The following is a 19705-nucleotide window of genomic DNA, read 5'->3' as shown; positions in this document are numbered from 1 at the left end:
GTCTGGCTGCTGCTATTTGTTGGAGTCCGTTAACCGTCCTTTCTTCTCTGTTGCCCCAAATCGCCAAGATCACAGCTCGCACAGCTACAGCACACGGACAGAAAAGAGCAAGGCTGTGCGCTCCTGTGCAGATGTAAGAAATCCTGCTGCGGCCTTCGTGTAGCATTCTGAAGAGGCCCCCAATTTATGAACGGGCAAGTAATCTTGTAGAGACACACAAAACACACTAACGCTGTATCTGAACACTTCTACCTGCTTTATATGCCAGTGTATTATGCTGCTCCAACTTTATCTTTACAGGTATTGAAGAAATAACTCAGAAAGCACAGATGAATTACCACTATAGAAAAAAGAGGCGTTCCAATCAAATGCCTCTTATATTTCAAGCCTGACTCTGCTTAATGAAATTTTCAACAGATCCTCCTTGTTCTGCTCAACAAAACCCTGAAAACCCTGACCCACTGAAGCACATACAGCATTCAACCAAAGTCACATCTCAACAGCTTAGAAAAATAGGGAGTGATACACTTTGAAGTGTGAGAGAAATTTCTACTATGTGTGCATACATGCACATACACACAAAAAAGAAAACAGCACGAAGTATGAAAAACTTGTACAAATGAGGTGCTCTAACTGGGATGACATTAATCCTCTAAAGAGAGCTCAATGTAAGAAGGGAACAGTGTATGTTATTTCCCATGCCATATCTTCTGCTCTGTTAAAGGTGTGCAGCAAATCCTATTAAAATATTTCTCTGCTTTTATATCTGCAATTCAAGGCACAATAACTGCGTGTCTGACAGACCTTATGGGGATTTCATCTGTGAAGTCATATTCTCACTTAATTTCCTTTTTAGAGAGGCATTCATACAGACAGGACTACAGCTTCCCCCTCCCTTGCTCAAGAGGCAGTATCGTTTAGGAAAATGCATCTCTGATGTAATTTCAGGAACTTGAATGCATGAACTGCCTCTGCTCAGCCAACCTCACTACCTAGCTCTTTTGGATCATTAGATATGGCATTTTCAAATAAAGAAACATTGGCAAATCTACTTGAAAGAAAAAACACTCTACTGGCCTCTTTCTGCTAAAAATTAATTCAGAATCACTCAGTGCAAAGTTGTTTTATGACTAGATTTTCTGTAATAATTTTTCTGCTAAGCCAAGCCTAGAATACTGTCAAGTTGGTTCCCTGACTACTTGGGGAGGAGAGGAAGGGGGACACACATGTACGCCACATATAGGCAAAGATAGCTGTATCTCATCCATTCTTAGTAACATTTAGACTCTTAACGCGTGGCTGAAAATTAGTTTTCTGCAGCAGTCAATCCCTCTATTTCCCTCCAGTATTACACAAGGCTCTAGCAATTCTGACATCTACAGCAAACTCCCAGCAATATCCAAATTTGAGGCTTCACTCCTCAAAGAGATTTCTTTTCTTTATATATATATATGTATATACACACACACACATATAATATATTATATATACACACACACATATATTTCTTATAATCAAGATCAGAGAATGGAAATAGACTTATCTGCATCTTTAAATACAGTTAAAACAACAGGATAGCCATGTATCTATATTTTGTCAAGCACTGCATACCCTTCAAACACTTTGCTTAAGACTTTTGTCATGCCTCCTCCCATCCCCTCCCCATATATTGGTTTCATGCTCAGAATTAGTAGAAAAAGTTGCTGAGAAGATGCATTAGTACACAAGCAATTTGTCTTCTTACCAACCACAGTTACCTACCCAGATAATAGAAAGCATCTTGCCTAGAGGCACAGTTTCCCCAATACACTTTGTCCAACCCAACTCATCCCCCTCAAAAAGGTGGTTCCTCCTATTCCACATTCCCTCTCGATACTTATTTGTGCACTCCTCCTTACACTATCACTGACAAGACACCAAGTTAAATCAAAATTAGCTTGGCAATTTTAGGTTTCATTGGTCAGAGAGCTAATTCAGGTCACTGTATAGCTGCATGATCTCCAGCTGCCACACTCTTTGTTATCATATCACACTCTTTGTTATCATATCACATGTTTCAGGAAGGAAGGAAGGGCTAAAAGAGGACTGTCCACTACAGTGGCAGCCCCCAGGTGCACTGGAACAAGTATAGTGCATAACCGTACACCGTTCACCTGCTCCGTTCCATCAGCATTAGTATTTTTTGTAGTGAAGCAAGGATAGAAAGGACAATGATGTTTCTTTGTCAGGTAAGGGAGGAGGACAGAAAAAGAAGGGAGGAAAAGAAGTCTGCCACTGTATCTTCCTCCTCATATTCACAATAATGTGCATTGAATATTTAGTTTCTTTCCCATCGCTCAGATTAAAATTCTTAGGAGTTGCCTAAGTCCTACTTCCAGAGGCTACTACCCCAGCATTCAAACAAGTCAACAACTATCCAAAAAAAAGAAACATGTAGCACTGCACTTCAAGAACAGCATAAACTGAGCAAAATCTGCTCAGATACTTTACTGACCTTTTTTTTTTTTTCTTTTTGTCATTGCTTACAAAAAATAAGCAGCGTATTTATCACAGGCAGACAGACGAATCAAACACTTCTCCAGACAAGGAAACACTGCTCAGCAAGGAAAACTTAGAATGCGGTCCAATACGTTAAATGGCATAAACCTTTTTGCTACTTAAAAGTCACCTATCCTCCTCACCCTATCATGCCAGTACAACTGTCTGAGTTTATTGCAGGTGTGCACAAAGAGACTTTGCCAGATTAAAACAACATCAGATTAAAAAAGTTAAAAACTTAAAAAAAAAAAAAAAAAAAAGTAACGTTAACGTGGAAAAGTCCTTCATCTGGTTTTACCATGCAGATTAGAGGGAGAAGAAAACAAATGTTTTAGCCTGGACTGCTACTGCTGGGGAAAGACGGGATGTTTATTCTAACAGACTGAAATCACAGAAAGAAGAGAAAATGAAATTCAGCATGGACACATGAAAGCGTGTGCTGAGGGAGGTCATTTATTTCTTTAATAAAGAATCTGGGAGGACAAAACACTGTAGAGAGAAGCAATCAAATTAAGGCAGACCACCTAGAAGACTGATCAAACGACATATTATAATTACTGAGACCTGAATTACTCTAATTTACAGTAGTAGTAATTTCGCCCACTACGTGCAACAGTTTCGGACGGGTATACAAGAAGGCTGACACCACCTCTGTAATGAGAATACCAACATGCTGGACTCAGAAAAACATTGCAGAAGTCTTCAGAGATAAAAAAAGCAGCTCTTTTGCCTCAAGAATTGATTTGACTTTTTAAATATTCCTGCCAAGAATCATAGCTGCCATCTAACTAACCTATAACAAGGCAAAAAACTAGTTACCAATTACAAATTCTATAAAAAAGGAATCATAACTAGTAAAATTAAGTCTTTATAAAAGTGAGACTTAAGATAGACTTTGTATTTACATCCACTATGCCATGCAACGTAATGTAATAAAGCACTCTATGTGCATGAAGTTCTTGGAAGTACCTGTAACTGCACTAGAAAGGTTTAAGAATACACTCACTGAATTGGTTACAAATTTAAGAAGCTGCATCAAAACGTAACAGCAGAAAATATACAGGCAAACCTTGAGGAGGTCACAGAAATTAACACTGTTTTAAAGTACTATGTAACTCTTCTTGGTCTCTCTAGAATGGCCTGTGCAAGCTAAAAGGAAAAAAAAAAAAAAAAGAAAAAAAAAAAAAAGCCTGTACTATTTACCTGATTCAACTGATGGGACTTATTTACTTCTTGACATATTTATTGAGTGGAAAATAGAGAAATCAGGAGAGAGCGAAATGACTCAATACACTCACTCCTCCTCTCTATCAGTCTTCTCAGCACTTCATTTAAGTCTTCGCTGCAGTTGGCAGGATTCTTGCTCATACGGCACGTAAGGGCAGGACTGCAGACAGTCTCCGAGCACAGCAAGTTTACGCTTCCTCCAAGCCACAAGGAAACTCTGTTTAAGACTGTGAAACATTTGCCTAATTCTGGAGAAGATGAATCATCAATAACTCTTCATCTGCCACAGCAGCTTCATACGTTGTCCTCTGAAGTTCAGAAAAGTCAAGGCAACCTCATTGCTTCTGATGCATCTTTCAGGAAACAAGCCTGGATCTAGGTCTTTTCATTTTTCTCCCTTGGGACTGAATATGATACAGCTATTTCTTGTTCTCGGTAGAAAGAGAACAGTCCGTTTCACACTATATACCTCTTTGAAATAGACTGTGTATATATTCATACACATACACACAAGATGTCTCCATACATAATATATGATTTTTGCTGCCTAGATCTAATTTACAACTCAAACAGGAAATTTTAACTCAGCAGAACATAGGATACACCACAAATATTTAACTAGTAGTTTGAGTCAGATCAGAGATCATCAATGAAGCTGTAACCAGGAGACAGATACATTTCTGGCCTCTTCCTCTATCCCCCTCCAGACATCCTGATAAACTTTTTATCAAAGGCATTTCTAGCTAGCCAAACACAACGCAGAATCTTCTTCTTTTATTTGGAAAAGATAAAAATGAAAACTCTTAAGTACAGGCAAATCAGACAACCAGTTGTATTACTGGTGCAATATTACTGGTGAAAATTCTATCAGATAGGAAAGATGAAGTGTGGTATCACTTCTCACAAAGAAAGGAAACTGGGGCTAATATTTATTGTGCTTCTTCACGTGAAGTCAGGCTTTTTTTTTCCTTTGTTTTCTTTTTCTTTTCTTTTTTTTTTTTTTTTTTTAAAAACAGATTAGGCTAGTTTCCTCTCATTTTAAGATCAGAAACTGAAGCACGTCCCTCATGCTCTGCTTGGAAAAGCATGTGTTTCTGCCAAAACACAAAGATAAGAGACTATGCAGAAGTAAAATTTCATCTGAAACGGGGAACGCGTTTTCAGTCGAATCATTTCCATCTCTCTGAAAAAACTTATCTGGAATTAAATACGTACAGAACAAAATCCTGCAGATTTGTAACTCATCTGAAAGGACACAACGAGCTTCTCTGAAGATCATCCTTCAGTCTGACCTTTAAGTTCAGAGTAGGCAAACAGAGGCAGCCTGACTTCACAGAACAAAAACCTGATAGTACAAAACTACCTCAACCCTCTGCAAAATAATTACTGGATTCTTCTACACCCCCTTGAGAGAGAAACTTCTGCTGCTGCCTATTTATTACCTTTTGTAATAACTGAACATTAAGTAGGCTGTCTAGAGAAGCTGCAGATCCTCCCGCACTGGGAATATTCTCAACTTGACTTTGGCACACCTTAATAACCTAATCTAAGGCCTTACTTTCAACAGGCGATTTCCAGAGGTCCTTTTCCATCTGGACTTCTCCATCATTTTACTGCATAAAAATATATAGTTCCAAAAGACTTCTGTGACACAAGGATCTCTCTTCAATATTCACTTGCAATCAAATCATGAGATAAATAAAAGGTTTAACAAACCATTATCTTAAGCACCTGAGTAACTTTAAAGATTTAACTGATATTAACAATTTTAATTTTTGCATTGACAACTGGAAAAGCATCCCAAGCATCAGTACAATCTATATCTGGAAGCATGAAATATTGCATTAAGTGTAGGATTCAGTTCGAGATTAAGATGTTTCAGTCTGGGTGTTTTCATGTATGCCACGTGTCTAAGCTCTTTTAAGTGAAGGCTGTCAATCTAACAAACAGTTGAGAAGGCTATGTAGCAGATCAGCCCCAAGGTGTCCAACAGGACAGCCAGCAGAAAGCCAGTTAACAGAGTTAGGGGAATACGAGAGATCAAAGGTATACAGAGGCACCCAATATTAGGCACCTCATTACAGAATCACAGAATCGTTTAGGTTGGAAGGGACCTCTGGAGATCATCCAGTCCAACCTCCCTGCTCAAGCAGGGACCTCTAGAGCATATTGCCCAGGATCACATCCACATGGGTTTTGAAGATCTCCAGAGAAGGAGACTCCACTACCTCTCTGGGCAACCTGTTCCAATGCTCAGTCACCCTCACAGTGAAGAAGTTCTTTCTCAGGTTCAGGTGGAACTTCCTGTTGTTAAGTTTCTGCCCATTGCCTCTTGTCCTGTTGCTGGGCACCACGGAGAAGAGGCTGGCCTCATCCTCTCGACACCCTCCTTTCAGATACTTATACACATTGATCAGATCCCCTCTCAGTCTTCTCTTCTCCAGACTGAACAGGCCCATCTCTCTCAGCCTTTCTTCAGAGGAGAGGTGCTCCAGTCCCCTCATCATCTTGGTAGCCCTCCGCTGTACTCTCTCCAGTAGCACCATGTCTCTCTTGTACTGGGGAGCCCAGCACTGGACACAGTACTCCAGGCGAGGCCTCATCAGGGCTGAGGAGAGGGGCAGGATCACCTCCCTCCACCTGCTGGCAACACTCTGCCTAATGCACCCCAGGACACCGCTGGCCTTCCAGGCCACAAGGGCACACTGCTGGCTCTTGGTCAACTTGGTGTCCACCAGGACTCCCAGGTCCTTCTCCGCAGAGCTGCTTTCCAGCAGGTCAACCTCCAGCCTGTACTGCTGCATGGGGTTATTCCTCCCCAGGTGCAGGACCCTGCCCTTGCCTTTGTTGAACTTCAGGAGGTTCCTCTCTGCCCAGCTCTCCAGCCTGTCCACGTCCCTCTGAAGGGCAGCACAGCCTTCTGGTGTGTCAGCCACTCCCCCCAGTTTTGGATCATCAGCAAACTTGCTGAGAGTGCACTCTGTGCCTTCCTCCAGGTCATCGATGAATACATTGAACAAGACCGGACCCAGGACTGACCCGTGGGGGACCCCGCTAGCTACAGGCCTCCAACTAGACTCCGCACCACTGACCACAACCCTCTGAGCTCGGCCATCCAGCCAGTTCTCAATCCACCTCACTGTCCACTCGTCTAGCCCACACTTCCTGAGCTTACCTAGGAGGATGTGATGGGAGACAGTGTCCAAAGCCTTGCTGAAGTCCAGGTAGACAACATCCACTGCCCTCTCCTCATCTACCCAGCCAGTCATCCCATCATAGAAGGCTATCAGATTGGTCAAGCATGATTTCCATGATTCTTCAACTCGGTCCTATTTCAAGAATTTATGCTCCCGTGACAGAATCAGCAACTTGGTAACAGAAGCAGAACAAGTGACAGATAAAACTACCTGAAGTCACAAAGCCAGTTTCTCAATCAACTTTTCCCCAGCATCAATACTCTCCTATTTTAACAACAGTATTACAGTTATAACAATTCATATACGCATAGCAGTGCCTTAAGACAGAAACTGTTATATAAAGAAAAAATAATGATCTTTCACCTATGTATTTGGCTTATTTATGAATTAATATTTTATGACCCAACCAAATATAAATTAAGCTGTAGCATATTTTGCACCAATCAACTCTCCCCTTGTATTGCACAAGCATTCTGCTCTCCCTGTTTCATATACAATACAGCTTCTTACATCTACATGCAAAGTTTAATTCCAGAATTAGTATGTCTTCAGTTCATGATGCCATTCATAGAAAAGCAGTATTTTCATTGTAACTGCATGTCATAAGACAGGGATTTGTGTGCAGTAGCTGGAGTCTATCCAGTTAAAGAAAAAGTTGCTTTTCCCTTTATAGTTAAAACAGGCATTTTAATATATAAAATTGAAAAAAAAGAATTCAAAGGCAATTTAATATCAACTTTTTTAAAACTTCTGGACTACCCCCTCAAAAACTATTTCACCGCAAACTACAGATGTAACAGACCTACGCCAAAATACATTTTCAAATAAGCAGCAAGAAGGCAATTAATCAAGTGTGACAGACAACGTCTGAAGAAATATTTAAGCAGGTGAGCGTCCAAAGATAGAAACAAAGACAGACCATCCCTATCGCAACTTTTCAAACGCAAACCTCATGCAAACTTTGAGAAACTGGGAGAGCAAGCCCAAAAACTGAACATAAAAAACCCCAAACTGGCTTGGCCGCAGAGATGAAACAACACCAGATTTTTCTTAATCCCCTCATACCCAGCCTGCAGTTTGCTTCCAGGGTGGCCAACAGCATACGCATAAGAAAATATAAGTATTCTTGCCCTGCTTTTATTATCTCTAATAGTCCCCTCCTACCAGCATCTGTGGTTATGCATTTCCTGCACAAACACTGTATCTTCAGGTTGGACGACCCGTGTTAAGTTTTTACTTAATTGCCTTTTAAACCATTTAAACTTTTTCGCTCAATGTAATTAAAGCAAAGAAAAAAAATATTTTTTCACACAACTTTTAAATCAGCTGAGTTCTTTAGAAGCTCTCCATACCTGTATCCTGAGAAATTACAAGCAATCATTTTCTCTTCATGTCTATGCCGCTATGCCATCTTACAGACTTCTAATACATCCATCTTCCTATATTTTTCCCCCCAGAGAGCAAAAGGCATAATGTACTTAATCCCTCTGGGAAGATTTTACTACCTTCAAGCATCTTTGTCGCCTTGCTGTGCAACTTTTCAAATTCTACCGTCACTTGGGGAGACAGGAGAGAGCAGAACTACATATGGTAGTTCAGATGTGAATACATCATATGTTTACACAGTGGTGTAACAGCTTTTGTTCCCTATTGTTTTCCTACTTGTGTTTTTGACAGAGGAATCAATATTTTCATGGAATCATTCACAGCAACTTCAAATTTTTTTCCTGATGCATAAAAATCTCATGCAGACTCCATGGTCGTGCACGCACAGTTGAAACTAGCTTCCTCCTCCATTTCCCCCCTCCTGACCATATCCAGTAGTTTGCATTTGTCAAACCTGAACTTTGGCCATTTCATCACCAGGTGGGTCGGTACAGCTGCAGGTTTTAACAGGTTGTTTTCATTCCTCTAAATATGTTCTTCTGTCAAACTTTGCCACCTCACAATTCACCTCAAAACAGCACAAATCTCTCCAAAACTCTAATGCCATTCTGCTGTGAAAACAGAATGTTTGCTCTTTGACAACTCAGTATCTTTTATCAGTATCTGGTAAAATCTCAGCACCTTCGGCAAGCAACCTGGTCAAGGTTATTGGAAACTGAAGCGTTCTGTAAAATTGGATTACCATATGCTTATCTCCACACTCACTGACTCTGCTTTACAGATTTGTGACGGGTCAATTTGCCCTCTGCAAAGCTCGTGCCGATTCCTCCTCACTACAGCGCACGTATCCATTCCGTTCTCTACTAACGTTATTCTTTACTACAGTTTAGACATGCCACCCCCTTGGCACTTCTGAAAAAAAGCTACTTACACATTTAGTACCTCCCACTCCTTTGTTATCAATGAAATTTTAAGATTACATACTGTATTAAGCAGTTCAGGAATTTCAGATCAGAGACCCTTTAGGACCCCTAAACCTAAACTGGTCAATACTAATTTCCACCGAAACGTCAAATCAAGAAAGCTCCACGGACTCATTCCTTATAAAGGAACGTTCCCCTACAGGGAAATTCCTCAGCTTCCATACATAACAACATGCATTTTGGTCTCCTTCAATAGCTTTACTAACAATCTTTTTTGGACTACCCTATTATGGATTTACAGTTCATTCGCTACAGTTCATGCTCTTTTTTCCCCTCCCATTTGGGAAAAGGCTTCACGTTTTCAAGGCTCTGTTTACTTCTAGCAGCCTCTTTTTCTTTGCTGTTTATTCATACTACTGAATCTAATGCTTCTATTGATAGCTGGCATAGACTTGCTCTAAACATTAACGAAACGCATGATAAAATCACCATTTTAGCTCTAAGCATTTTGCTCCCCTTAAAGCTTCTTCAGCTTTATATTACTCTTTTTGAAATAAAAAAAAATTGTAGTGTTTTAATGCATCTTTTTCACGACTACTATGAAACTGAATCGGAGCATGTTTTAGCATATGTTTGAGCATGTAATAATGGGAATGGCCACTATTACAGACCAGGAGTTGCATCTTGAACCAATTCCTGGGCAGTGCTGAAGAACGAATCAAGAACTGCTTAATATGCTGCAATTTAATGTTACTTGTCAACGCAGTTGGTTTATTTACCTAACATGATTAAGCTTTATGTGAAGTAAAGCAGATTAAACAGTTATTCCTACTTAGTTAATGCTGTGAAACTAAGCCCACAAACTATCTTTCCTCAGTCCTGGCCTATTAGGACAGTACCCTCATTTTAAAACCACTGATATTTCAAAAGACCATTTTTTAAAAGATTTCTGGCATCTATATGTACGCATGTATACTTTTGTTTTTGACATAGCTGCCTACTTAATGAGGCTCTTTCTTGAGACCTCTTGGTTGTTTTCTACTGTGTTCTACTTGCTCGTTTGCTCAACTGTCCACAACTGAGGACTAAAGAAAACGTTTTACTAATGCTTTGTATTTATCCTGGCAAGGATAGGCAGGCGGTCGCTGCAGCAGAACAAGACCATCATTATGTTTCTCAGTCTTGTGTCAGGATCAGTTGGCAACACGAACAAAAGCTGCAAGTCCACTTTTCACATAGTCAACCACTTCATTAACACTTTGTCATGTAACAGGATCTTTCAAACATTTTTTCCTCACAGATTTTTCAGGAGTAAGCACACATGCATAGCAATGATGATCCATCTCTCCATGCTTTTTAAAGCTAGCTACAAGCTACAGTTATTCCCATTGTGTGCACTCAAGTGTCACACTTGAAGAAAAGCAAAGAGATACAGGGTAGCTGAGATGCTGTCCTCCATGAACACAAGCATATCATTTATTAAACAGGTGTGATGCAGAGCAATTGGAAAAGGAACTTCTGCAGCTCTTCAACAATCCTACACTGATGATAGCTTCAGAGCATCAGAAGGCATCACTCCTTTTGCCAAAGAAAACAAACAGGTTTTCTTGACAGCCCAGGCTAGAGGCAAAATTAAAAAGGATGGCCTTATCAGACAAAGAGTTGGATAGCTTTCACTTTAATCATAATGTGATTAGGGTTTTTTCAACGTCAATTTAACATTCAAAATAAAACTGTCTCTCATTTGGACTAAAACAAACATTGAATAGATTTGCAAATACTCAGACATCTAGACCTCTGTAAATCTAAACCTGCAGAGCTGTGTGTGTCAAAAATCTCAGTTGGAAGGACTGCTCACACACAAAACAGGTCCATGGAATGGAATACATCCTGGCTCATCTTGAGGACTACTGTAAAGTCAGGTATGAGAGCCTATTTACCTCAAAACAGACGTTTATTTTAACTGCTAAAACTTTGTTGGCATTAAAATTGATCCAACTGCCCGTGCAGTCATCCTTCTCATATCCTGAACAATGCAACCTTCCTGCTTTTAGATGATCTTCCAATGACAGTAGCGATCATTTGCTACACAATTTTCAATATCTATGATAAGGTTTCATACACCTTTCTGTGAAGCAACCAATACTTTGAGTCACTGAAGATGAGATACAACCTAGGACAATAAGCTCTTATGCAGTATGAAGTTCTAAGAACATCTAAAATCAAAATGAAAGATCTCTGTGAAACACGGGAGCAAGATCTAGTCTCATTTCTACTGGCATTCACTGTTTTGAGACACAAAATACGAAATCTACACCTCACTGTTATCTCAATTTTTGCTGCAAGTACCTGAGAGCGATTATTTTCTTTCCATTTGGAAATGGGCAACTTAAAAGGTAATTAGAAGTTCCAGAATTACTAAGCTTTATGTCAGACTTAAATACAAGATTCTTACTAGTTCCACGATTCCTTGAAAAACAGACCAAATACATATCTGTCTCATTAGCCGGCCTGCTCATAACAGTAACTTCAAAAGTGATCTGCAAGTAGTAAAGAAAAAAGAAAAGCAAAACAAACACTGCAAGTCTCAGCTATTTCAAACACTAAAACTTTAAAGGTCCCATGTAAACGTAGACATGAATTATGCTACTAGTAAGCTTCTAATGAAAAAGTATTATGCCATTTCCCTCTTGCCATAGCTCTGAGTCATAAGAAAAGCATAAGAGTCTCTTTTCGAGACACATGAAGGTAGTCATTACATTTAAATCTGGTTATGTATAAGTTTTGTCAAACTATATTTAACAATAAATAAATGATTGAGTAACAAAAAAGTATGAGGTTAGGTTTATTTTTACGTCTCTGTTATTCTTCCAAAAAGCTTGCAACCATATCACGCTCTGAAAGCTTGAACGTGGCCTCCTTCACTACAGCACATATGCATTACAAGACGAACTACAAAACATTTACTTTTCTGTCTCCTGTCTTTTACTTGCATCTGAAGGAAACAGATTTGAAAGTACAGACTGCTTAATTAGGACAACCAGTCGTATGACAAGTTTTCCTTCTTTTCGTAAGTTGGAAACAGAAGATCAGTGATAAACTACTCATAAAAGGTCAACACTACACAATTCAGGTACCTCCACCCTTGCTGCACACCCTTGTTGTTACAAGGAAGTGCTTCTTTCACCATTGCTTACCAAGGCAGCAAAGAACAAGATAATTAAAGCATTCGGTTCAATATTGACTGGATCCACAAGTTTAGAATAAACTATTATGAAAAAGTATACCTGCACTGACTAGCAAAGGTAGATTTTAAAAATACATACATAAATAAGTATATAAATTTAACTGTAATTACTTACACTTTCTACTGCACTGAAATCCTGCCTCTTCTGCCTGCTTTGTAAGAGCTTTATTTTACAGATCTGATTAAATAAATGCTGTTACAAACCACAACAGTCAAAAATTTTTCAAAATCACCTTCTCTTTTATATAAGGATACTTGGCCTTTCTAGCTATTGTTCATATAAAAATAATAAAAATTTCTTTGTGTTTTAGAAGTCAGTGCATAACAACACTGTGGATATTTCTAGGCAATCTATTTGTGATCAAATGCAAAAATCCCCCCCCCCCACCTCATGCTAATCATCACAGAAGCATCTATGAGATTACACTGAGATTTATGCTATTAGATTTTTTTTTTATTTTGTTGATGTCATCGGTACATAAAATTATTTTGGCCATTTCTATCTCTGCAGAGGTCAGAAGCCTGTTATATGAGTTAGAGTTACGAATGATTATTTTATGCACTTCCACAGGTACCAGCTCTGCCTGAGAAAAACTTCTGAAGTTATGCATTTCCCTTAAACTTCATCCATACTGGTAACAAAATAGAAGAGATCCTAACTTTATTTTACTAGGTCTTCAAAATTAGACATTACTGTGCTTTAAAAACAATGACTACTCCTTTCATTGTGAGGGTATTCTGCCCTGATCCAGCCCTCCGGTCCAGTTTTGGAAGCAGTGACCCAGAGGGTAGAGGTAAGGAACATCTTAGTATCGTGCCACCTGCCTGATGTTCATCATTGAAAGGACAGAGGAGCAACCTCTGCTCTTATGTGAAGAGGAGGATGAAGGAAAGAAGGGCCCAAGTGCTGTTCTTCCTACAGTATAAAGGAGAGGGTTATGAATCTGAGCGCAGAATAGTTGTCCGGAGCTTAAGAACACAACATAAAACGCACTGAAGCTGGTCAAACTTATCTCCTCTTCTATTCCTTTCTGCATCTAAAACCCAAACCCAAAGCTCCCCCACATCTCACTAACTATCACAGTCTATCTTCGCTATACTCGTGGCAACTGTTAAAAATGATTTCAAAGAAAAAAAAAAAATCTTTCTTTTTACTGAAAATTTTCTAAGCATTCTAGATCTCGTTATACGTATAATTACAAACACATAATGATACAAAACAAAGTGTCATGTCTTAACCCACAAGTGGAAAACATCAGAAGTGTTTCATTTCATGGTAGGCAAAGAAAATTTTAATCATACTTCTTAGGCACTTAGCCATCCCTATCTCGCGTTCAAATATTTATGCAAATGTAGATCAAATATTTATGCAAATGTAGATATCCTATTCTAGTGGTTTTACTCATAGCAGTTATAAAGCTCTGTTTCCATTCTAGGATAGTGAAACCAAAGGTTAATTTGTTCCTGTCTACTTTCTCAGATACTGCACAAGAACCAGTATAGGATTCTCGCAGGCTCCACAATCCATTAGCCAAATGAAACAAGCTCAGTTAAGACTCTGGATTTTCTAGTTTTCCTCAGTTCCATCAAAAAATTTTGATTTTATACCAACTGCTGCACTCCGGGTCCATGCAACAGTACCACTGAGACATTTATACCCATACTGTATACCTTGAAAGGTTGCTTGTAAGGCACGTCTAGGTAGTTTTGCTCACATTTGCAAACCACAGTTACAACCACACCTTTGCAAAGAACATTGTTGTTTAAAAGGACATTTCGGTTAGTTTATCACTAGCACTAAAAGTGCAGTATTTTGCCCAAGTACAATCATGTTAATTTGTAGCACAGTTTTAATTTAAAAATGTGACTGGGAGCTATCAAAGGAAATCAAACCAGTGCCACGCTACTTCTATTAAGAAATAATTTCTTTGTGTTTATTCAATTTTCAGAACAAACGAGATTTAAAACTTTGTAGGCACACCTCATTTTATTCAACTGTATGTGGACAGCTGAGCCCTGTAGTAATAAAATATTACTTAGTAACTACTAACCCTGTAATTTCATTAACATTTAATTTCAGTTTGTCAAGCCTAAATAGTCTCCTCAGTATCTTTCAGACTGTCTGCAAAGCTGCCCACTGCAATGGTGAAGCATCTGCTGGTCATTCAAACAACATTCTCTACATCTACAACTCCAGTTGGCATGCAAGATTCACACATTTAATTCAAGTAAGAACACACAGCGGTAGAACATCCCTGTATCTAGCATTGATTAAAATCTCTAGACATGAAATATTTACAAACCTAATCATACATTTTTATTTATAAGTGAAAAGAAAGAATAACATTAAAAAAAAAACTATGAGCCTATTAGGGCAGCAGGTGGTAAAGACAATGAGTGGAAAATCTGCATTATTAATGGATCTTCTTTTTAAAAAATCAATCTCCTTCTACATTTAAGAACAGACAGACAATGAGAATTGGTGATTTTTTCAATTCTTTCAAAATATCTTAATGCTTTTTTCCTAATCCAAGGAATATATATCGGACCAAAAAAGACTGAAGACTCTAGCAGCAGCCATTAAGCATCTGAGCAAAAACAAGTATTAAACAGCATACCATCAATAACCATGCAATCTCATATTAGATTAGTATATATGATACCTACAGTAATAGACAAGTCAGAAAAAACTCCACAATTTCTGAACTGAAATAGATAATCATAAAACAAACCACAACAATCATGCCCTAGACAATCATGCTTCAGATATAGAACTATCTTGGTTTTGGTAAAATTTAGTGAAGCTGTTAAAATGCCTATATAATTCGAAAATAGAAAGCTGGGATAAAAGAAAAAAAAAAAGGCTAGGCATCACAAAAAAGGTCAGGTAAGATAATCTAGTAAGAATGAACCCTGCTTAGCAGAAAAAGTCAATATTACTAGAACAGAACAAGAACAGTGCACTTTGAAAAAATAGAATTTGAGCCAGTGAAACAAGTGGCTACGTGAGCTTATCCTACTAGGCAGGAGCTACTCTCCATTACTTTGGTAAAGTGCAAATCTACTCTGCAGCTCTTCTTTTTTAAGTTACCTGAGATGCTATTACAAAGTTGTGCTTTGTTCAAGCTCAAAAAACCAAAATAAAGGATGAAAAAAAAACAAGATTAAAAAATTAAGAAGTGAGCAGAAGAGACTTACAAATCTAATAAAACATGGGACTCAAATACATCGCTGCTTCGGGAACTTTCACTTGCATCAGCAGTACATCAGATAACAGCTTAGACACATAGTACAAGTAGCCTGTTTCAGAGCAATAAACTATTAAAATGCAGCAATGATGAATCAATTCAGGAAGTTTGTGGTATTTCTCATTCCTGAAGGAGCCAAGATCAGTGGAAAGGTGACAAAAATGGAGGGAGTGAAACTCCCCAAAATAAATTCTATTGGTTATTTTTGTTTCTTTCACTTAAACAGCACTTCTAACACATATGAAGCACACAGCTACTCTGTACAATATTTGAAAGTACAAGCATAGTTTCTCTTAAATTCCCATATAAATCAAGCGTTACAGATAAAGTAATTTCCAAAACAGAATCATCTTTCTCAGTAAGCGTCCAATGTGACTGCCTATTACAAACTCCTGAAGAGCAAAACCAGACTTCTCTGAAACAGTTTTTGCTTGAATCAAAACACATTTTTGGAAAAGAAAATGCGATCTTAAGATTTTCAGCAACAAAGAATAAAACTGACCTGCTGTTCTACTAGTTGTGTGTAAACACAAGGAACAGATTTAAGAATTCTGACTTTTTTAAAATATTTTTTTCATCCTCCAATTCTTAACGGCTCTGCACGCATGTCTCACTTCGATAATAAAATCCCCGAGTTGCTGAAACCAGAGGAAACATTATTCCAAAAGCAGTATTGGGTACAGTTAGTATAACCTCCACATTGCATATCCAAGCTTCAAAGCAGCTCTCAAAACTAAAGCATCATACTAAGAGCTCATATTCCTCGAGACTTCAAGTTGGTTCAAGAGCTCCTGCTTCCCAGCTAAAGTCTCCTCATTTACTCATATGCCCGCAACTGAGAGCGAAGAACACAAAATTTCAGACTGAAAAAACCAAACACAAACACACACAAAAGGTAAGCAAACCCACCAACATCAAGAACAACACCTAAAAGCTAAAATTATGGATACAGTGGAAAGAACCAAAATGAAAAGTGGAGATAAAGCTAACAAAATCTGTCAATATTCACCAATTCAAGCCACATTTCTATCAAGCCTATCCTGCCAGCTGGGCAGTTTTTGTTCTGGTCAGTCTGTGCAATTTTTACTTCTAATTGTGTAAAATTAGGAACTGAACAATACAAAACCTACAGAAGTCTAAAACGTGGAAAAATGTCTTTTAATCTGTCCCAATAACTGGAACAGGTAAAGGGCTTTTATTTTTTTGTCTTTTCTAGAAATCCTTGTTGACTGGCATTTTTATTCTCAGTCACATCATACATCAAATACTCCATTACTTCACCTGGAATCAACACTAGACTGATACACTAGTAATTACCTAGATCATCCTATTAATCGTTTTAAAAAGGCTGGCACAATAACAGCTTCCTTCCAGTTCTTTGGAATTCTCCCAGTGTCCTAAGATTTATTGGAAATCAATAAGGGAGTTCTGCCAGGTATTTCAAACTCTTGGGACTTGACAGGCCTATTTTTAGCAGCTCTTTTTTATTTATACTCAAAATGGGAAGTATCACATGACAAGTATCCATCATCTACCTTATCTCTCAAAGCATAGAGATTTTTCACTAAATCATCCCCTGCATTCCATCAAGACACCTATAAGAAACAACATATGTGAGTGGGAGGTGGGAGGTTAATTTTTCTTAGAGGTTTGGTTTGCCTAACAGTAACCTTCAGATTCTTCTGCTATTTACTCATGCAAAGGGCATTGTAATAACTCCAACCTGGGCATGGAATATTTTTTGATCTGTCTGACTGGCACAGCTAGATCACGTATTTTAGACATTCACAATGCAGTCTTGCCTTCTCTGGCAGATAGGAACCATCGAGCTTCTTACACAGTTCTGTCCCAGAAGCTGTGGAGCCTCTGAAGCTCCACTGACAGTAGCTCTCCTTCCAAGATAAAAAAAATACCTTTTCCCAGTAAACCATCAATTTTACACATCAGACACAGGAAAACTCTCTGCTTGAGGCAGAGAACACATAACGCCTTCCCCTCCATACAAGTCATAGTCACTGTTTGCCTGTCTATCATAACACTGAGTGAGACCGTTGCACAAGCTTGCCAGTCTTGCTTCCCTGGCTGAGGGTAGCATTTGTCTACTTTAAGGCTCTAACTAATTAGAGACCTAAAAATATCAATACCAATGAAAAATTCAAAGCTGACAGTCAAGTGCCCCAAAAGAAGACAAGTCTCCCTCATCTAGCTCTTCACGAGTCTGTCATTTCAGCTAGGAAGTTCACTAAGAAAGAGAAAAAGAAGAGAGACCGCGTAAAACACCACTAGCTAATGTCCTCCTGCCTACAAATGCACATGGGATAATCTTCACTGAAAATTAAACAAGTTAATATATCTAATCATGCTATCAAAATATTAATTCAAACGCCAATTATTCTCTGAAAGACTCCCAAATATGCCTGCAACATGCATCTGATGTCAATGGCCAAGCTTTTTTTTTTTTTTTTTAACTTGTATATGACGAAGATGCACAAGAATGGATACTGCTGTAATGCTGAAAAATAAACAAACAAACACTCCTCAAATCCAGAAACAGTAGTGATAACTGGAGACAGAAAGAAATATGGACAAAAAACAAGGGAAGAGAGAATAAGATGTCAATTACCAAAATAAGGTATTGGAATAGGGGATAGTATAGCACAAAACAGTAAAGATGATTCATTTTAAGAAACAGATACAGTGTGGTCACAAGACAGTAACTTATCGCTTAAGCTTCAACATTCCAATTAGCGCTCTAAAATAAGCAGCAGAACAGTTATATTTAAAAGCTGCCCTATGTTACAAAGATTACATTAGATTTAAAAAGATTAGATTAAAAACGATACTGAAAATCAATGTTAAAATTTTCAAAATATCAAAAGTCTTAAACTGATGGTGTATTTCAGGAGAAAGTCAGAGTTCCACCTGAGAAAACAGGCATCTGTTTTTTAATTTCTTAAAATTGATACTCATTTTCCATTAATACTATTCACACTCAAACACAATCTACTTTGTTTTCTACAACAATGTTTTTATGTGCACCCTGCCAACCAGCCCTGTTTCTCAAGGGAGATTAAAGCTGGTTAGCACTGCCATTCTACACAGTCAAGAATAAATTACATTTAAAGCAAGAAGAATTCCCACTACACACAACTTCTCTTAAGTTAGCCCTGTAAGTTTGGCATAAACACTATCTTACACTTCAAGCGCGGAAGGCAACTTGGGAAGCAGTGTATTGGGGCAACAGAACCTCGCTGCTGGTAAGCTAAGTTTTAAGTGTTTGCAAAGTGGATGAGATCCTAACCACACAAAATCCCTGGTAGTTAAAGCCCTAGTAAGCAGAGACACAAAAGCAGCTGCAACATTAAGAGAGTTTGTTAATATCTCTTAATTTTTTTTAAAAACAACAACAACAAAAAACTGTTTATCCTGCATACTTACTCTAAAATAAGTGTTTCAGAAGGACAACCACAACAAGAAAGTAAACCTTGTAGGGACAATGGTGACTTGTATATTGTGAAAATAGATGCCTATAGCACACGCAAACAACAGACAATGGTACAATACCATGCTGATCTCCTTGTATGCAGTATAGAAAAGACTCCAAAAACCAAACAAACAAAAAAACCAAAAAAACTCCCAAAACCCCACAACCCTGGGTTTTTTCTAAAAACGCACAACCGTGGTTAAAATGCAAGGTAGTCTGCCTAAAACAGTATTACACAAAATATGAACAGAAGTGTAGCTCATCCAACGTTTCTCCAGTAAAATTAAATACCCAGGAGTAACATGGGAATGGCCTTCAAGAGGCATTTTTAACAATTTAAACTAGTTTAAGGATTCTTCAACGTACCTAGCATTTGCAACACGTACATGGATTTCTGTATTGACTACCAATCTAACTAACTCTGATTCTAGGGCACTGTTATACACACATGCAAG

General features: G+C 38.4%; 1 protein-coding gene across 3 annotated transcripts in view; it reads right to left on the bottom strand.

Moving 5' to 3' along the window:
- The window catches only part of ARFGEF1 (ARF guanine nucleotide exchange factor 1), a 94339-nt gene that overhangs the window by 69466 nt on the left and 5168 nt on the right, over positions 1–19705 (bottom strand). The window contains exon 1 of one of the 3 annotated variants that reach the window (XM_068932562.1): positions 6608–7049. The exons of the other annotated variants lie outside the window; for them this stretch is intronic. Within the exon in view, the coding sequence (XP_068788663.1) occupies positions 6608–7034 (427 nt within the window). The 5' untranslated portion in view covers positions 7035–7049. Of the gene's footprint in view, positions 1–6607; positions 7050–19705 lie in introns of those variants that run through there. 3 annotated transcript variants of the gene reach the window in all.

This window comes from Struthio camelus, chromosome 2 (assembly GCF_040807025.1).
Source record: "Struthio camelus isolate bStrCam1 chromosome 2, bStrCam1.hap1, whole genome shotgun sequence".
Classification (NCBI taxonomy): domain Eukaryota; kingdom Metazoa; phylum Chordata; class Aves; order Struthioniformes; family Struthionidae; genus Struthio; species Struthio camelus.
The sequence above is the reverse complement of the archived record's forward strand: the minus strand, read 5'-3'. Positions and strand labels throughout refer to the sequence as shown.